This window comes from Phyllobates terribilis, unplaced genomic scaffold (assembly GCF_046119375.1).
Source record: "Phyllobates terribilis strain yellow unplaced genomic scaffold, ASM4611937v1 Scaffold_99__1_contigs__length_5935540, whole genome shotgun sequence".
Lineage (NCBI taxonomy): Eukaryota > Metazoa > Chordata > Amphibia > Anura > Dendrobatidae > Phyllobates > Phyllobates terribilis.
In genome coordinates this window covers 5819613-5840042 of record NW_027362859.1, presented here as the reverse complement: position 1 = coordinate 5840042, position 20430 = coordinate 5819613, and the positions used below count along the sequence as shown (strand labels likewise).

The window sequence follows — 20430 nt, the reverse complement described above, 5'->3', positions numbered from 1 at the left end:
CGGGAGACTAGGTCACAGATGTATGGAGGAGACAGGTTGTGGATGGCTTTGTATGTCATGGGTAGGGCTTTATACTGGAGTCTCTGGGTAATGGGTAACCAGTGAAGGGATTGCCAGAGGGGAGACGCTGGGGAATAGCCAGGGACCAGGTGGATTAGTCAGGCAGCAGAGTTTAGTATAAATTGGAGAGGTGCGAGAGTGTTAGAACGGAGGCCACACAGAGCAGGAGTCGAGGCAGGATATGATGAGGGCATGGACTATGGTTTTTGCAGATTATTAAGTAAGGAATGTACGGATCCGGGAAATATTTTTGAGTTGGATTCGGCAGGAAGTGGAAAGGGCTTGGATATGTGGTTTGAAGGAGAGATCAGAGTCCAAGGTTACCCCGGGGAAGCTAGCTTGCGGGACTAGGGAGAATGAGCAGTCATTATGGTGAGATGTGATCTTGAGAGTAGAGCGGAAAGTTGATCTTCTGTGATGATGGAGAAGCTGGTTTTGGAGGAGAAGGGCTGAGTAGATATGAGCAGGTGCTGGGGGGGTTGTCGGCCAAAGCTTTCTCTGATGTTATCAATCTTCTGCTTGAAGAATGAGGCAAAATCTTCAGCTGAGATGATGGGAGAGGGAGGATGTGCTGGGGGATGGAGGAGAGAATTGGAAGTGTTGAATAGCTGTTTAGGGTTGTGAGACTGGCAAGCTATGACAGATGAGAAGTATGTTTGTTTTGCTGCAGTGAGTGTGGACTTGAAATTAGTGAGGGACTGTTTGATTGCGATGAAGTGCTCTTTGGAATGGGATCTTTTCCATCTCCGCTAAGCAACTCTGGAAGCCCGCCTCAGTTCTTTAGTCAGGCTAGTGTACCAGGGTTGCCTGTTAATTTTGTGAGCTTTGGTATGTCTGAGAGGGGAAGCCGATTTGAGAGATGCAGATATAGTGGTGTTACATAAAGCGGCAGCATCTGCATTGTGTAAGGAACTTATGTTTGCAAGAGGGAGAAGAGACTCGGAAAGTAAATGTAGATCAAGGTGTTTAAGATTTCTGCGAGGGTGTGCAGGTTTGTGGAGTGGGGATTGTGCAAATGGAGAGGAGAGGGAAGAAAATGTAAGTAGGTTGTGGTCAGAAAGAAGAAGAGGTGAGTAAGAGAGGTTAGATAGGGAACAGAGGCGGGTGAAGATGAGGTCCAGAGTGTGTACATCTTTGTGCGTGTCTGTGGAGGACCATTGAGCGAGGCCGAAAGAGGAAGTGAGAGATAGAAGCTTAGAGGCAGCTAAGAGGGAAGTGTCAATGGGGATGTTGAAGTCACCCATGATGATAGTGGGGATGTCAGTGGAAGGGAAATGATAAGGACGATTCCTTATCTTAAACTAACAGGATTTAAGCAAGCAATTGTCTGGAGAGGAAGCTACAGTGTCGCCAAACTGGGACATGAGTTCTCCTATGAAGAACTGAAGATGAAATGCCGCAGCAAGGAGCGTGTAGCCCTCATTGAATGTACTTTGAGAGTACCAGTGAGGAGTCGTACAGATACATCTCAGCCAGTGACGTACCATATTTTTCGCACTATAAGACGCACCGGACCATAAGACGCACCTATAGAAAAAAAAATGTAAGCAAAAAATGGGGTCTGCTGCTGACACTGTTATAGGGGTAATGTCCCCCAATTCTGTTAATAACCCCCATCCTGGTATATATGGCCCCCTCCTTCCTGTTATACGTGGCCCTCATCCCCCTCCTGCTGTGCATGGCATCCCTCCATCCTGGTATGCATTGCATCCCAATCCCCCATCCTGCATGGAACCCCAACAATCCCCATCCTGGTATGCATGGCACCCCTCATCCCCATCCTAGTATGCATGGCACCCCTCATCCCCATCCTGAGATGCATGGCACCCCTCATCCCCATCCTGGAATGCATGGCACCCCTCATCCCCATCCTGGTATGCATGGCACCCCTCATCCTCATCCTGGTATGCATGGCACCCCTAATCCCCATCCTGGTATGCATGGCACCCCTCATCCCCATCCTGGTATGCATGGCACCCCTCATCCCCATCCTGGTATGCATGGCACCCATCATCCCCATCCTGGTATGCATGGCACCCCTCATCCCAATCCTGGTATGCATGGCACCCCTCATCCTGATATGCATGGCACTCCTCATCCCTCTTCCTAGTCTGCATGGCCCCTCTTATCCCTCATCCTGGTATGCATGGCCCCTCTAATCCCTCATCCTGATATGCATGTCTCACCTCATCCTGGTATGCATGGCACCCCAATCCCCCATCCTGGTATGCATGCCACCCCAATCCCCCATCCTGGCATGCATGCCACCCCAATCCCCATCCTGGTATGCACAGCACCTCAATCCCCATTCTGGTATGCAATGCATGGCACTCCCATCCCCATCCTTGTAGGCATGGCACCCTAATCCCCATCCTGGTATGCATGGCACCCCTCATCCTGGTATGCATCGCACCCCTCATGCTGGTAGGCATGGCACCCCTCATCCCTTTTAGTGGTATGCATGGCACCCCTCATCCTGATATGCATGGCACCCCTCATCCCTTTTCCTGGTATGCATGGCACCCCTCATCCTGATATGCATGGCACCCCTCATCCCTATTCCTGGTATGCATGGCCCGTCTCATCCCTCATCCTGGTATGCATGGCCCCTCTAATCCCTCATCCTGATATGCATGTCTCATCCTGGTATGCATGGCACCTCAATCCCCCATCCTGGTATGCATGGCACCCCAATCCCCCATCCTGGTATGCACGGCACCCCAATCCCCATCCTGGTAAGCACAGCACCCCAATCCCCATTCTGGTATGCAATGCATGGCATCCCCATCCCCATCCTGGTAGGCATGGCACCCTCTATCTCCATACTGGTAGGCATCGGGTACTCAGGTATGCACCATGTACAGCGTGTGCTCGAGTGACATGCTCGAGTCCCTGCTCCGCATGTTTCACGGTTATTAGACACCCAAAAAAAAACATGCGGGGATCGCTCGTGCATGGCAGGCAATCCCCGTAAAGTTTTTTGGCCGCGAAGCATATGGGGCAGAGACTCGAGCATGTCACTCAAATACCCACGATACTCAATGCATACCAGAGCACCCGATGCAAACTCAAGTAGCGAGCACTTGCTCTCAACACTAGTCGCCATATCGTCATCTTTTTTTCTTACTTTTGAAAAAAATCCCAACCCCAGCCCTAACCCTAGCACAACCCTAGCCCTAGCACAACCCTTGCCCTAGCACAACCCTAGCCCCAGCACAACCCTAGCCCCAAACCCTGCCCTAACCCCAGCACAACCCTAGCCCCAAACCCAGCCCTAACCCTAGCCCAATCCTAACCCAAGAGTTTATTTTTGGTGCCGTTCCTTGTGCGGTATAAGTGATTAGACGACTTTATTCTTCGGGTCGGTGTGATTACAGCAATGCCAGAATCATATGGTGTTTTTATGACTGACAGCTGTCACACACTAAAAGACGCATTTTTTGTAAAATCTAGTTCTTGTATCGCCATATTTTGAGAGCTATAATTTTTCCACATTTTGGCAGACAGTCATGTGACGGCTCGTTTTTCGCGGGATGAATTGACGTTGTTATTGGTGCCATTTTCAGGCACGTGACATTTTTTGATCGCTTTCTATTCCGATTTTTCGGAGGCAGAATAAACAAAAACCAACAATTCAGGAATTGTTTTTTTTCTTTTTTTTTTTATTCTGTTCCGCGTGTGGTAAAATTGATGAGGTAGCTTTATTCTTCGGGTCAGTACGTTTACAGCGGTACCACATTTGTATCATTTTTCTATGTTTTGGCGCTTATACACAATAAAAGCTATTTTATAGAAAAAAATATTTTTTAGCATCGCTTTATTCTGAGAGCTAGAACTTTTTTATTTTTCGGCTGATGGAGCTGTATGGCGGCTTGTTTTTTGCGGGACGAGATGACGTTTTCAGCGATACCATTTTTATTTATATGCGTCTTTTTGATCACGTGTTATTCCACTTTTTGTTTGGCGGTATGGTGATAAAGCATTGTTTTTTGCTTCTTTTTTTTTTACCGTATTCACTGAAGGGGTTAACTAGTGGGACAGTTTTATAGGTCAGGTTGTTCCGGACGCGACGATACCAAATATGTGTACTTTTATTGTTTTTGTTTTTTTTATAATAATATTTATTGATGGGTACATTATATTTTTATTTTTGGTGTATTTTTTTTTTTTTTTTTTTTTATATTTTTGCACATTTTTTTTTTTTTTTTTTTCCACTTTCACACAGTTTATACACTTTATTACTTTGTCCCACTCTGGGACTTTCACTGTTTTTTCTCTGATCGCCTGCATGGCACAGGAATGCAGCACCATCCCTATGCCATGCAGGCTGTCAGAAGTGCACAGTGTGAAGATTGCTTGGAGATGCACTGCGCATGTCCAAGCAATCTTCCTGCTCTCTGGTGACCCGGATGTTGTCATGACGACATCGAGTCGTCATGGCAACACCCGGGAAGCCTTTGCAGACTGCGCTGGAAGCCGGAAGAGGAGGTGAGTATCGTCGATCACCTCCCCTTGCCCCCGCAATGCCGCGATCGACTTCGATCGCAGCATCGCGGGGGTTAATGTGCTGGGAGCGGTGCAGGACCGCTCCCTGCACATAGTACCGGGTGTCAGCTGTGACAATCAGCTGACACCCGGCGGCGATCGCGCCCGCACAGCCTGTGTGCGCGCGCGATCGCCATGACGTACTAATACGGGTCTGGCTCTTAAGTCCCAGGGCACAGACGCGTATTAGTACGTCAGATGTTGTTAAGGGGTTAAACAACTCTCCTTAGTGCGATCATACAACATACAAGCCTCTGATTGCTCAGATAATGCACTGTACTACTGTAGTGCTGTGTATCATCACTGACTGTCACTGTAATACTAATGGCCCCATACACATGAGATAAGTGTTAGCTGTCTGCCAAATGACCGTTCAGCCATCTCTCCCGACTCCCCCAATCACACAAATATTCCAGCTTTCCTGTGGTCTGTATGAGAGTCACCTCCAGACTCCTCTAGTGGAGGATTATCTACAGGAAGAACAAACAGATTAGCCTCTGAAATTCAGGCCCCCAAATATATTATATAGTCAACCAACTTTCATGCAGCTTTAGTCTAATGTGTATGGGCACTTTAAAAAGTAACTTATTGAATGCCACCTCGGGCCCGGCCCTAATAGACTTTTGTACATTAAAGGCCCAGGCACCATTATTAGGCATTTATATATCGTAGTAACTAGGAGGCCCCATACTATCAAGAACGTGGGGGAGGAGGGACATTCAGCAAAACTCTACCAAACCTTCTTAGATGCCATGTTTGTTTCTGTCAGCAGCAAGTGGTTAAACTGCCAGGGTTTTTGTTGCAGCCACACCTGTGCCATCCCTGCGGTGTACATCTATGTTCTGATGCCCAAAAGAGGTTTTTTGTTTTTCTTAAATGTTTAACGTATTAAAAATAAGAAAATTTCTTTTTTCATGTTTTTTTCTTTTTACAAGAATTGTTGATACCAATTTTCTTTTGAAACATTTTAATATCTGCTTTATTTCTGGTGTTTTTCTTGCAATATAGGAAAGCCTAATGTCGTCCTCATCATGAAGTAGTTATTTCTCATGTTACGTGTAATGAATATCTCCTGCAGTATTGCTAATGCCGATTCCAGTGTCGGTAAATGGGACGAGAATTAGCTTTATGGAAGATGAGTCTTTGAGAAACGTGTTCAGCTGCAGACTCCGTGGAAGAAACTGCTTGTTGTCTGTGGCCTAAAATATATAGGTTTTATTACTAGATGTAAAGAAGAAAACTAAATACTGTAAAATAATAACTCTCATATGTTTCCCCTTATTATCTCCAGTAATTGTATTATTACACCGGATATTTATGATGTTACATCGGCTCATCATCTTCTCGTTAAGGTCTCTATAATATGAGATCCTCTCAGTGAAGATCTTCTAGATAAGAGAATTTTCCTGATTTACCCATCAAGGATGAATATGGACAGAGACAAGATGGCGGAAAGGATATTACACCTCACCCTAGAGATCCTCTTCCGGCTTACTGGAGAGGTGAGAGATTCTGATGACGTCACATTACATCATTCCTATCTATGGGAATAACAGATGGACAGAACTGGAGAGGTGAGGACTCTGGAAATGTCTGTAGTGAGATTTATTAATGTGTCTCCATAACCAGGATTACACAGTAGTGAAGACCTCTAGAGAGCGCTGTCAGGACCCTGTGTCTGAGGGATGGAGAAGACCCCTGAGCCCAATCACAGGTCCTCCACCTCACCCCCTGATACATGAGGACATCAATGACCAGAAGATCCTAGAACTCACCTACAAGATGATTGAGCTGCTGACTGGAGAGGTGACACTGCTGGGAATGCTGGGACATTATACAGTAACATTATTAAGGATTGGGGGATGACTGTATCATTGTATGTGTCAGGTTCCTATAAGGTGTCAGGATGTCGCTGTCTATTTCTCCATGGAGGAGTGGGAGTATTTAGAAGGACACAAAGATCTGTACAAGGTCGTCATGATGGAGGTTCCCCAGCCCCTCACATCACCAGGTAATAGACAGGACTAAATACACACGGCCTATAATTATCTGTATGGGTCATTCCACATCAAGTGGACCAGTTTTAAAAATCGTCCCCACTCGACCTTCTCCGATCGGATGTACATGTATGTTTGAAAAGAGGTTCTGTAAATTTTTAGGGCCAGATCTCAAATACATTGGGCACTGTTGACCTTTCACTGGAGGTTCCACCAAGCCTGCGGCTTCAGCTAAGAGGATTTTGCAAACTTTGGCACATAGCCATTAGAGTTCTACTGTATACTGGCTATGATGCTGAAATTTGGCATACTAGCTAAACTTTTGCTGCTAAACACGATAAAATTATTACCGGCTATGACAAAACAATATTTCGGCCGCAATTTTGTGTCAAAGTAGCTTGTAAAACGCGTTGCATAAAATTTATGCCAAACTTTGCCCATATATAACTCAAGACCAAAAACCAATAGTAACTGGTGCTTTGCCCTGTACACCAAACATCTACATGACTTTGCATTGCTGCAATATCATGGTCAAACCATATGTATTTGTGGAAATATTCACACCCACATATGATGAAAAACTTAAAAAAAACGAATTTTACCTATTTTTAGGTCAAATTTCTCAAAAAGGGTACCCCTAAAATGTATTAATTCTGATATCATTAGAAAGAGCACATTTTTCTCTACAAGGATCATTGGTTTTTTTTTGGAGTCTCTCAGTTTAAGGAAAGAAAAATGCCACTGAACATGGTGTTATTTATGCGCGTAATGCATTGATTTTGTGTTTGATTTTCAGATTCTTATCACATGTTACAGAGTTGTATTGTTGCTAGTAATGTCTATTATAATCAAAAACCTATAAACCTTTTTGTTTATGAAAAGTTATTGACTATTGTTACATTTTAATGCATATATTATTTCTTTTTTAGCGATGGAGAATGAAATTGATGAAGAATCGGCCCAGTGCTCTATCGGCCTTGCGAACAATTCGAAGTGCCACCTTAAGACATTCACCCATAGCAAGGATGAGTTGAAATTGTTTACAAGCTTTGGATTGGATGAACAGAAATTGCTGGGTCGACGAGTGGGACTAAATTTTGACGAACATTCACAAATCTGTTTACACCATGAAGCTTCATTCTTGACCAAATATGAGCATTTGCAAAAATCGTGTTGCAATCCTTTTGGGAAGAAAGGTCATAACACCAAAAAGAATTTGCGAGCTATCAATTTGTTAGCAGCTGACCAGTTGAACGAATTTACAAAGAATGATGTGAAGCCTGGCCAGAAGATGTGTGCATCATGTCGAAAAGAATTTGCTAACAGGAAAAAATCAGCTGATCCAGTTTCCTCTGAATCAGATCCAGATGGAATGGAATGTTCTCCTGAAAGTCTAAATTCAAGCTTAACATCCATTGGCATCTCTCCTCTGAAATATCCACGGGTAAGCCAGCGGGATTCACTTGGATATGCAAGGAGAAAGATAAGCCAGGTACAAAATGCATTTTCTAGCAAGATTGCTTCAATTGGAGGGCTTGAGCCGAAAGACATTGAGCAAACAAAAACAGCACAGTGCAAAATGTGTCTGGATTACAATCACCTTTTGGCAGATTTGAAGCAAAAGCTGCAGGTGTCCAGTCGGGCAGAAAAGGTCCAAATCTTGACATTGGCACCTAAAAGTTGGTCCATTAAGGCTATATCAGATGAATTCGGTGTCTCTGAACGAATGGTCAAACAAGCTCGAAAGCTTAAATGTGAACATGGGATCTTAGCCTTACCTAGAATCAAGTGTGGCAGGAAAGTTTCTGAGGAAGTGAAGAAAAAGGTGCAGGCATTTTTTTGAGGATGATGAATTCAGTCGAATGTGCCCTGGTAAAAAAGACTATGTATCAGTGCGAATAGCAGGAGAAAAAAAGCAGATGCAAAAGCGACTATTACTGAGCAATATGAGGGAAATGTTTGTTGCCTATCGGGATCGGAATGGCCCTGAAATTGGATTTTCCAAGTTTTATGAGCTTCGGCCAAAGTGGTGCATAACCTTTGGATCTGCTGGAACACATTCCATTTGTGTGTGTACCATTCACCAAACTGTCAAACTAATGCTTGCAGCATGCCCAATCAATGATGACTACAAAGAGCTCATATGCAAAATGGTCTGTGGAATTGAATCCAAGGACTGTATGCTTGGCCGTTGTGATAAATGCTGTATGCTAGTCAATGTGTTTGTCAACAGTGACCCTGAAGATATTATTGAGTTCAAACAATGGATTCACACTGATCAAGACACGCTTGATACCAAACAACTGACTATAGAAGATTTCATTGAAGAATTGGTTTTGAAAATTTTTAAACTTTGTAGCCATCACTACATCGCCAAGCATCAAAGTAGCTATTTAAAATCGTTGAAGGAAAATCTGAGACCTGGAGAGCTTGTGATCCTTATGGACTTTGCTGAAAATTACTCATTTATTGTTCAAGATGCCATTCAAGGTTTCCACTGGGAAAATAGTCAAGCTACAGTACACCCATTTGTAATTTACTTCAAGGAGTTAAATGGTGAAGCTGCGCAGAACATCAGCTTGTGCATAATCAGTGATTGCTCACGACATGACACAGTTGCAGTCCACACTTTCTTAACAGTAATTGTGGAGTATCTCAAGACTCTCATCTATGGGATTCGTCATATCCACTACTTCAGCAATGGATCTGCAGCCCAGTACAAAAATTTCAAAAATTTTCTCAACTTGTGCCACCACAATGCTGATTTCAAGACAGCATTATTACAATTCTTAATAGGATTATAATACCAATTCTTAGGGAATTGGTTGTGGTATAACCACCATGGACCAACGCAAGGGTTTGAATAGTGCAGTTACCATTCATTGCTTATTAATAAATAACACCATGTTCAGTGGCATTTTTCTTTTCTTAAACTGAGAGACTCCAAAAAAAAAACAATGATCCTTGTAGATAAAAATGTGCTCTTTCTAATGATATCAGAATTAATACATTTTAGGGGTACCCTTTTTGAGAAATTTGACCTAAAAATAGGTAAAATTCGTTTTTTTTTAAGTTTTTCATCATATGTGGGTGTGAATATTTCCACAAATACATATGATTTGACCGTGATATTGCAGCAATGCAAAGTCATGTAGATGTTTTGTGTACAGGGCAAAGCACCAGTTACTATTGGTTTATGGTCTTGAGTTATATATGGGCAAAGTTTGGCATAAATTTTATGCGACGCGTTTTACAAGCTACTTTGACACAAAATTGCGGCCGAAATATTGTTTTATCATAGCCGGTAATAATTTTATCGTATTTAGCAGCAAAAGTTGAGCTAGTATGGCAAATTTCAGCATCATAGCCAGTATAGAACTCTAATGGCTATGTGCCAAAGTTTGCAAAATCCACTTAGCTGAAGCCGCAGGCTTGGTGGAACCTCCAGTGAAAGGTCAACAGTGCCCAATGTATTTGAGAACTGGCCCTAAAAATGTACAGAACCTCTTTTCAAACATACATGTACACCCTTATAAATTTTCAGCAAAATCGGAGAAGGTCGAGTGGGGACCACTGGTCCACTTGACATGGAATGACTCGTATGTAAAGAATGAATTCAGTCTCTGTATGTGTTTCCTCCAGATGAATCCAGTAAGAGGACAACACCAGAGAGATGTCCCCATCCTCATCTTCCACAGGACTGTAAACAAGAAGATCCCAATGTTCCTCAGGATCATCAGGTAGATGGAGAGAAGGTGTCATGAGATCTCCCCTATGATGTGTAGACGGCTGTGAAGGTCTTGTGCTCAGTCTTGTTTTATCCACCAGTATTATATGTTTTATACTTGTGTAATGAGAATGGTGGAGATGGCAGGATTAGAGCTGATCATAGATGGGACTTCTCCACCTGTCTGTGACTTTTACAATATTTGTTTCAGCGTGAAGATCTGACCCATATTAATACTACAGAGACATATGTGAGGGGTGATGAGCGGTGTAAAGAAGAGATTCCTACATATGACTACCCAGGTGAGTAGTAACCACTAAATGCAGAGAAGTCACAGATTCTTCTCAGTCACCGGCTGTGGCTGCTTTATCAGTTCGGTAGTCCGGCTGTATCACAATCGTGTGATCACCATTTTGCCGCTGGAGCATAACATTCGCCTCCATCTGAAAATGTTCAAATGACTTTGTGAATTATGAAAGCCCTGTTCTGTAGAACTTACAACCTGAAGGCTCCACCTACCCCGTGGGATTAGGAGACGCTGACCGTTACCTGCCCAGATCTGTAAACTATAAAGCCAAATGACAGCGCACGTAGAATGTGCTGACAAGTGAGAAAATCACTTGAAGTAAAATATTATGATGGGCCTGTAAGAGAAAGCGGAGGGTAATGATGCAATCACAACAGAGTTTCCTTTTATCTAAACTTTAAAATTTATTTAAAATCTAACTTCAAACAGGATTGTGATAAACTATACAGAAAACATTACACCTGTGCCATGATATATCTCTAAGCTGTGCGTGGCTGATGGCTGTAATATACATTTACTCACGCCTGCAGGAGATGTGTTGGCATGGCTCGAGCCCTGGTTTCATGGATTCACTCAACGTCATAAATTCCATTATGTTTTCGATCCTAAGGAATTCAGATTACTGCACAGTCTCTCCTGAAATGGGGGCGCTAATACTTTCTCTAAACTCCAGTTTAGTGTTGGAGGTCTCCCTTCAAACATACTTTGTTGTTAGGGATCCAACATAGAATACATTTTTTTTTTTTACAGGTTGTGGTGGGATCGGCCGGCCTCACTTATGTGAGACTCTAATACCCTGGTAGTCTTTGAAAAAAGTTCTCCATTGCTTTTTCAAAATGTCCGAGATCTAAATTTAAGACACCTCAGCTCTGCACTATTATAAAAAGTTCTCTTTGAATGTCTATTTTTTCTTCTTGAAACTCATCTGATAGAAAATATTGTCCCTTACGATAGTTTAGATTGCCAAGAGCCCCCGAGCCCCATACTCCAATTACCCCAGAGAGGTTTCACCATTAGTTACTCATTTATTACTGATGAAGACTGTTGAGATTGATCATTTCAATAGATGTGTTATTGTCTATACTCACAGTTTTTGACTACAGTAGTTGGTGCCCAAAATATTCTGATTTAACCCCTTCCTGCAGCCAGTTTTGTGTTGTTAATCAGGTCCCATTTTTCTAATCTAACTTGTCACTTTATGTGGTGATAACTTTGAGATTCTTCACAAATGATAATAGGAAACAAATGGACCTTACAAATTATTTTCCAGCTTCTCTTGAATCTGACAATCCCCTATATACAGCTGTACACTTCTGTCTGGGCACATGGCTGGTTAAGAAGGGAAGGAGCGCCATTTAGCTATTTGAATGCAGATCTTGCTGGAATAGTTTGCAGACACAATGTATTGGGGGCACTGTTCATGGTCACCTGGCATCTAAAAAGATGGCTACCACGAACAGGCTTGGCGCTATCTACTCCATTTTCTAGATACCAGGGATTGTCTTGCTCATCACCATTTAACCCCTCTACATGGATCTGGACTTACACAGAGACCCCTAAGCTTGGGCCACAGTGTTACCTGCTGTTCTGTGGTGTGAGATGGGAAGAAGAATAGTCAGGTAGCCGGGTCAGAACATGGAGGTCAGAGAAAATACAAAATCAGAAGATACAAGAGTAATCAATAAGCAGGCTGGGGTCACAACAGGAAACAAATACACAAGCCGGGAGCTGAGGACAGAGGACTGACCCAGAGGAGAACAAGGCTGTATCTGGCCGCTTCCAGCAATATGCTTCCAGCTTTAGTAGGGTGCGGTGCTTTCCAATTGGCTGAAGTAGATTACTTCAGCTGGACCGCTCACACACCCATATTGCCAGACAGGATGATTCCAGGGGAGGAGTCCTGACGAGATAATTTGCATATTCCCACTGCATTTTGGGGTAAGTGAAGAGTCTCCGCGAGCTCAAAGAACACTGGATTTTGGCTGTTGGAGCTGAAAAGAGGACATTGGTAAACCGCGCGCCGGCAGGCATTTTGAGGCCTTTTTTTTTAAGCTTTTTTCACTGTTTTCAGAACATTAACAGTAAGAACATGGAAGAGTCCAGGAGCCATTTGGTGAGCTGCATATCCTGCTACATGTTCACAGACTTGCCAGTGGAAAAGCCAAACTTCACATGCCAGAAATGCAAGCTTGTGTCCCTGTTGGAGGAAAAGTTGCGAAATCTAGAAGAGAGGTTAACTACCTTGAAAATCATTAAGGAAGGTGAAGAGTTCTTAGACAGAGCAGAATTATCTCTTCATGATTCAGAAATAGAAGAAATTCGAACTGCACCTGACGAAACAGAGGAATGGAAGCATGTGACCCACAGAAGCAGGAGGATCGAGAGGCAGTCAGCACCCATACTGCTCAGGAACCAGTACCAGGCTCTCATGCAGGAGAACCATGAACAAATACAGCAAAATAAGACTTTGCCAGCAATGAATAACCTTGTAAGCCCTCAGAATCCTCCTGGATGGAGAAAGAAAAATGTTGTGAAGAAAAAACGGAGAGTGGTGGTCATGGGGGATTCCCTGTTAAGAGGAACAGAGGACGCTATCTGCAGACCAGACATAACCTCAAGAGAAATGTGCTGTCTTCCAGGAGCAAAAATTACAGATGTGTCTGACAGGATATCAAGACTCTTCAGACCTACAGATCACTACCCATTCCTGCTAATACATGTGGGGACAAATGACACCGCAAGAAAGGACCTGGAAACCATCTGCAGTGACTTTGAAGAATTAGGCAAGAAAGTGAAAGAATTGGGAGCGCAGGTGGTCTTCTCATCCATCCTCCCAGTGGATGGCCATGGAACAATGAGGTGGAATAAGATTCTACAGGTGAACAACTTGCTATGTCGATGGTGCCGTCAACAAGGATTTGGATTTCTGGATCATGGAATGAATTACCTATACTATGGACTACTTGCTAGAGATGGGGTGCACCTTACGAAGACTGGAAAACATGTATTTGGAAGTCGCCTTGCTACACTCATCAGGAGAGCTTTAAACTAGAACAATGTGGGAAGGGAAGCAAAAGGCCAGAAAAAGCCATACAGCTGACAAATACTATTGAGATCTCTGCTACTGGAAGTGGAAAGGAAGAACAAAGACAAAACAATTTAAATAATAAAAATATGGGAGGAAGAGAAACCAATCACAAACTAAAATGTTTTTATACAAATGCACAAAGCATGGGCAACAAACAAGGAGAATTGGAACTACTAATGCAGGAAAAGAAATATGATGTCATTGGAATCACTGAAACTTGGTGGGACGATACACATGATTGGAATAAAAGGCTAAAAGGATACAACTTATTTGCAAGAAACCGACTTGATAAACGAGGAGGAGGTGTCGCATTGTATGTTAGAAAAGCGTATATCTGCACAGAGATTGAAGCTTCAGAGACTGGGAGTTCTGTGGAAACTGTTTGGGTAAGAATACAAGGAGAGAACAACGGAAAGGACACCATTGTAGGCATTTACTACAGGCCACCTGGGCAAGCTGAAGATATGGATGAACTCTTTATGTATCAAATGACCAAGTTCTCCAAAAAATATGACGTAGTGGTCATGGGAGATTTCAACTATCCAGACATTTGTTGGGAATCTCTCTCAAGTAAAACTAACAGGTCAAGCAAATTCTTATACTCTCTTGCTGACAACTTTATCTTCCAAAAGGTAGGGGAGAAAACAAGGGGATCTGCTACTTTGGATCTAATCCTTATAAACAGGGAGGAAATGGTTGAGGAGGTAAAGGTGGCTGGGACCCTAGGAGGCAGCGATCATGCTATTATAGAATTTTGGATAACTAGAGGAGGAAGACATGTGAAGACTCCAACTTCAAGGTTAGATTTTAGAAAGGCAGATTTTAAGAGACTCAGAAAGAGAATAGGAGGGATCCAATGGCTGGATGTCCTTAAGGACAAAAATGTCCAGGAAGGATGGGAAATTTTTAAAAATGAGATTCTCAAAGCACAATCGTTAACAATCCCGAAAAGTAGGAAGAATGGGAAGCATTTAAGGAAACCAGGATGGATGAACACAGAACTTAAACACATGCTAAAAAGAAAGAAAGAAATGTTTATTAAGTGGAAAGAGGAAGGCATATCTAAAGAAGATTATAATGCAGTCTGCAGATCCTGCAGGGCACGTATCAGGTTAGCTAAAGCTGACAATGAATTAAGGCTGGCAAGAGATGTCAAAAGCAATAAAAAAGGATTTTGGGGGTATGTCAAAAGTAAAAGAAAAGTCAAAGATGCTATAGGATTTTTACAGGATGAAAATGGAGAAATGGTAAGAGAGGATGTTGAGAAGGCCGAACTTTTTAATTCCTATTTTGCATCTGTTTTCTCTCAGAAAGAAAATGTAACATCAACTGATCTTTACTGTCATTTTAAAGGAATAGAGGAATCCAAGTTATCTGTAAACAGAAAGATTTTGAGGGAATATTTAGCTAACATAAATGAGTTCAAGTCTCCAGGTCCAGATGAATTACACCCCAGAGTACTGAAGGAGATCGTAGAAGAAATTTTAGAACCACTCTCCATAATCTTTGAAAATTCTTGGAGAACAGGAGAAGTCCCAGAAGACTGGAGAAGAGCAAATGTTGTTCCTATCTTCAAAAAGGGGAAGAAGGTGGACCCAGGGAACTATAGGCCGGTGAGTCTGACTTCTATACCAGGAAAGATCTTTGAACAAATTATTAAACAACATGTATGTAAGTACCTGGATAAGAATGAAGTGATTAACCAGAGTCAGCATGGGTTTGTAACTAACAAGTCATGTCAGACTAATTTAATTTCCTTCTATGACAGAATCACTGACTGGGTGGATCAGGGAAATGCTGTAGATATAGTATATCTTGACTTCAGCAAAGCATTTGACAAAGTATCTCACGCCATCCTTATTGAAAAAATGACCAAGTATGCAATGGACCAGGCAACTGTTAGGTGGATTCATAACTGGCTTAGTGATCGGACTCAAAGGGTGGTTGTAAATGGCTTCACATCCAGCTGGATGAATGTCTCAAGTGGGGTACCACAGGGCTCCGTCCTGGGACCTGTATTGTTCAACATCTTTATCAATGATTTAGATGAAGGAATTGAGGGTAAACTGATTAAATTTGCTGATGACACAAAGCTAGGAGGGATAGCTAATACTAGAGAAGAGAGAGAGAGGATTCAAAAAGACCTAAATAAACTGGAGCAGTGGGCAGCAACCAACAGAATGGTTTTTAACAGGGAAAAATGCAAAGTACTACATCTGGGCAATAAAAATGAAAAAAGCATATACAGAATGGGAGGAATAGAGCTAAGCAACAGTACATGTGAAAAAGACTTAGGTATACTAATAGATCATAGACTGAACATGAGTCAACAGTGTGATGCAGCAGCAAAAAAGGCAAATACAATTTTGGGATGTATTAACAGAAGCATACAGTCTAGATCACGTGAAGTCATTATCGGTCTTTACTCCTCTTTGGTCAGACCTCATCTGGAATACTGTGTACAGTTTTGGGCACCACATTTTAAAAAAGACATAGACAAACTGGAGCAAGTTCAGAGAAGAGCGACCAGAATGGTGACTGGTCTGCAAACCATGTCCTATGAGGAACGGTTGCAGGATTTGGGAATGTTTAGCTTGCAAAAAAGAAGACTGAGAGGAGACTTAATAGCTGTATACAAATATGTCAAGGGCTGTCACATTGTAGAAGGATCATCTTTATTCTCATTTGCACAAGGAAAGACTAGAAGCAATGGGATGAAACTAAATGGGAGGAGACTCAGATTAGATATTAGAAAAAACTTTTTGACAGTTAGGGTGATCAATGAGTGGAACAGGCTGCCACGAGAGGTGGTGAGTTCCCCTTCAATGGACGTCTTCAAACAGAGGCTGGACAGACATCTGTCTGAGATGATTTAGTGAATCCTGCTTTGAGCAGGGGGTTGGACCAGATGACCCAGGAGGTCCCTTCCAACTCTACCATTCTATGATTCTATGATTCAACAGGTCACAGGCACCCGAATCCTAATGGCTGGACAGAGCCTGCGCCACCCAGAGCTTCTGGTTCTGACGTCTCCTTCATCACCAGCGCCTCTTGCAGGATGAATAAGGCGGCTCATGGTGACAGAAGCAGACGTCACAGGAGCAGATACCAGAGGAGATGGGACCCACCATTTGCAGAAGCCCTAATATGACAAAATGTCAGAAAACAAAAGCAGTAGAAATCCCCATAAAGTGACTTCATTTTGGAAATTATAACTCACAGTGAATTAATCTATAGGAGTTTCGATTATTTTGTCTTCACACGCACTTTCTGAAAATTAGCACGCAGTGGATGTTGGAGAGAAAAAATTGCACATTGGCCATTTTTTACCAAACACATAGTGCCCAGATTGTGCTCCAGGAGACACACACCGTAAATTAAGTGGCTTCTTCTCACTATAGTAATGACGAATACATGGATGCTAAATGTTGTTTGGGCACACTGCAAGGCTCAGAAGCGAGGGTGGATTTGACTTCGGGAGAGCGGATTTTGCTGGATTGGTTTATGGAAGCCATGTTGATTCTAAAGAGCCTTTGAGCCACTAATAATGTGGAAACCTCTGTTTGACCTGAGTGGGGACTTGTTTTTTGTGAGATGAGTAGAAGTTTTTATTGGTATCATTTTTCCCTACATAACATTTTTTGATGGCTTCTTATTCCATATTTTGGAGGCAGAATGAACAAACAGTTGGACACCACGCTCTACTGGTTCATCCTATGAGGTTTTCTATTAGACTGTGAACTGTCATTCTGTCAATAACTTGCCATTTCTACAGACATTTTAAGTACAATTAACACAAGAATCCCATAGACAAATAAATAAAGATTGCATACCACTTCTAAATCAATCTAACAAACACATCTCTGGGCTACATGCTAGTCCAGGGAAATGAAGAGATATATGCTCAAGTTTAAATATTCCTCTATTTTTTAGATTTGTGTCTAATAAAATTGATATTTAAACGTGAGCATATATCTCTTCATTTCCCTGGATTAGCATGTAGCCCAGGGATGTGTTTGTTTAGACATTTTAAGTAGAAATGTTAAAAAATATAAATTTCAAGGATATTTTATTCAAAATTAATAATTGTTTTTTTTCTTGGCAGATGACTGTACCGGGAGATCAGAGGGACAGAAGATTTTTAAATTGGATGATCTTGAGATCCCACAGGATACAATTGAAGTGAATATCATTACTTCTTCTATGAAACAGGTCCTATCTTCTGATTCATTACCGACTACTAAGGAAAATCAAAATAAAATAAGCATTACAAAACAAACTTCTCCTAAAGGAAAGAAATCATTTTCACATTCAGAAAATGGAAACAGTTTTACCCTCAAAAAGCATATTCTTAAACATCAAAACATACACACAATGGATAATAGATTTTTTTATTCCAAACGTGGAAAATGTTTTAACCAGAAATCAGTTTTTGTTAATCACCAGAGAACCCACACAGGGGAGAAGCCTTTTTCATGTTCAGAATGTGGGAAATGTTGTAACATTAAATCAGATCTTGTTCGTCACCAGAGAACCCACACAGGGGAGAAGCCTTTTTCATGTTCAGAATGTGGGAAATGTTTTAAACTTAAATCAGGTCTTGTTAGTCACCAGAGAACCCACACAGGGGAGAAGCCTTTTTCTTGTTCAGAATGTGGGAAATGTTTTAACCAAAAATCAGTTTTGATTAAGCATCAGAGAACTCACACAGGGGAGAAGCCTTTTTCCTGTTCAGAATGTGGGAAATGTTTTACCCAGAAATCAAATCTTGTTAATCACCAAAGAACTCACACAGGGGAGAAGCCTTTTTCATGTTTAGAATGTGGGAAATGTTTTAACCATAAATCACATCTTAATAAGCACCAGAGAACCCACACAGGGGAGAAGCCTTTTTCATGTTCAGAATGTGGGAAATGTTTTAACCATAAATCACATCTTAATAAGCACCAGAGAACCCAGACAGGGGAGAAGCCATTTTCATGTTCAGAATGTGGGAAATGTTTTAACCATAAATCAGCTTTGGTTAATCACCAGAGAATCCACACAGGGGAGAAGCCTTTTTCATGTTCAGAATGTGGGAAATGTTTTAACCATAAATCACATCTTAATAGACACCAGAGAACTCACACAGGGGAGAAGCCATTTTCATGTTCAGAATGTGGGAAATGTTTTAACCATAAATCAGCTTTGGTTAATCACCAGAGAATCCACACAGGGGAGAAGCCTTTTTCATGTTCAGAATGTGGGAAATGTTTTAACCATAAATCAGCTTTGGTTAATCACCAGAGAACTCACACAGGGGAGAAGCCTTTTTTCTAATCTTTTTTTTTTTTCAATCCAATAAATTTTTATTGAGATTTTTTTCATTAGGTTTTTTTTTTTTTTTTTTTTTTTTTCAAAACAAGAAACCAGTACATACAATAAAAAAATAACATACCATAGGGATGACATACATGCATCTCTCCTATATATCCTTTCAGCTTCCCCATTACCATCTGATAACTTGCAGTTACTATATCTTACAATTAACATTCCACATTCTTGAAATCTTATATAACCATAATATTGTAATAAACATTATAATCCTATACACATATAGGTGTGCTATATTACCCATACCACATGTTAGGGAATTCCAATACACATTACAATGAAACATTAGACCTCGCCATTAGCCCCCTCCCCCATAAGTCATTGTCTCTCCAACAATAACCCCCTTGATGGCATTCTAGGTGTATCCAACCATAAGCCCCATATTTTCTCTAATTTATTCATTGAGTTTTGTTTTTTATATACCCTTTTTTCTAATCTGATAATATTATTTATCCTATTTTTGCATTCACTAATTTCTGGACGTGAGGGGTTAATCCATTTGGATGCAATATGTTTCCTAGCTTGAAATAAAATATGTGAAATCCCTATTGAAATTGGGTTAAATTCCATATCATCCTCTAATATACCTAATAGGCATTTTTTGGGTCTGGTTGAATATCTATTTTATATACCCTCTTTATAATAGACAGAACTCCTTTCCAGTATTTACCTAACTCCCGGCATTCCCATAGCGGATGTAATAGGCCCGCAGCATCCATGTTACATCTTGGACATTCAGCAGCAGTCCAGTATCCTATGTTACATAGGAATCTAGGCGTCTTATATTTCCTGTGTATTAATATGATCTGGGGAAATCTCTGAGCCTCATGTAAAGATAATTGGGGAACCAGGTCTAATACCGCTCCCCATTGATCCTCAGAAATTGGACCTATATCTCCATCCATTTTTGTCTAGCTGGAGAAGGAAATATTTTTAAATAATTATCAAGAAGGATTCAGTAAATATCAGAAATACGACCCTTAGTATTTCCCTTCTCTAATACCAACTTAACAAAAGTATTATTTTCTACCCAAAAGGGCGTCCATCTTGATTGTGCATTAAATTAATGCCGAAACTGTAGATATTCATAGAATTGTTTATTTGTCAACCCAAATTCCCCCTTAATTGATCAAAGCACTTAAGTATCCCCTCAGACAATGTGTTTTATATCATATATATGTTATATATGTTTTATATCGTATATATTCCTTTATCCACCCAACTCCGGAATCCCTCTAATTTATAGACCTCTGTATATTTATTATTAAACCATATAGGTGTAGATTCATTGCAGTCTCCTATTTCCATTATATCTTTACCCCTATCCCAGACC

At 41.5% G+C, this 20430-nt stretch overlaps 1 protein-coding gene across 1 annotated transcript; it reads left to right on the top strand.

Moving 5' to 3' along the window:
- The first annotated feature begins 5900 nt into the window (after window positions 1–5900).
- On the top strand, window positions 5901–19128 carry LOC141198723 (uncharacterized). Its single transcript, XM_073663142.1, has 6 exons — window positions 5901–6107; window positions 6235–6411; window positions 6493–6616; window positions 10245–10342; window positions 10541–10631; window positions 17830–19128. Exons 1-6 carry the CDS (start codon window positions 6030–6032, stop codon window positions 19041–19043), a joined length of 1782 nt encoding a protein of 593 aa, XP_073519243.1. The 5' UTR covers window positions 5901–6029; the 3' UTR covers window positions 19044–19128.
- Window positions 19129–20430: the final 1302 nt, after the last annotated feature.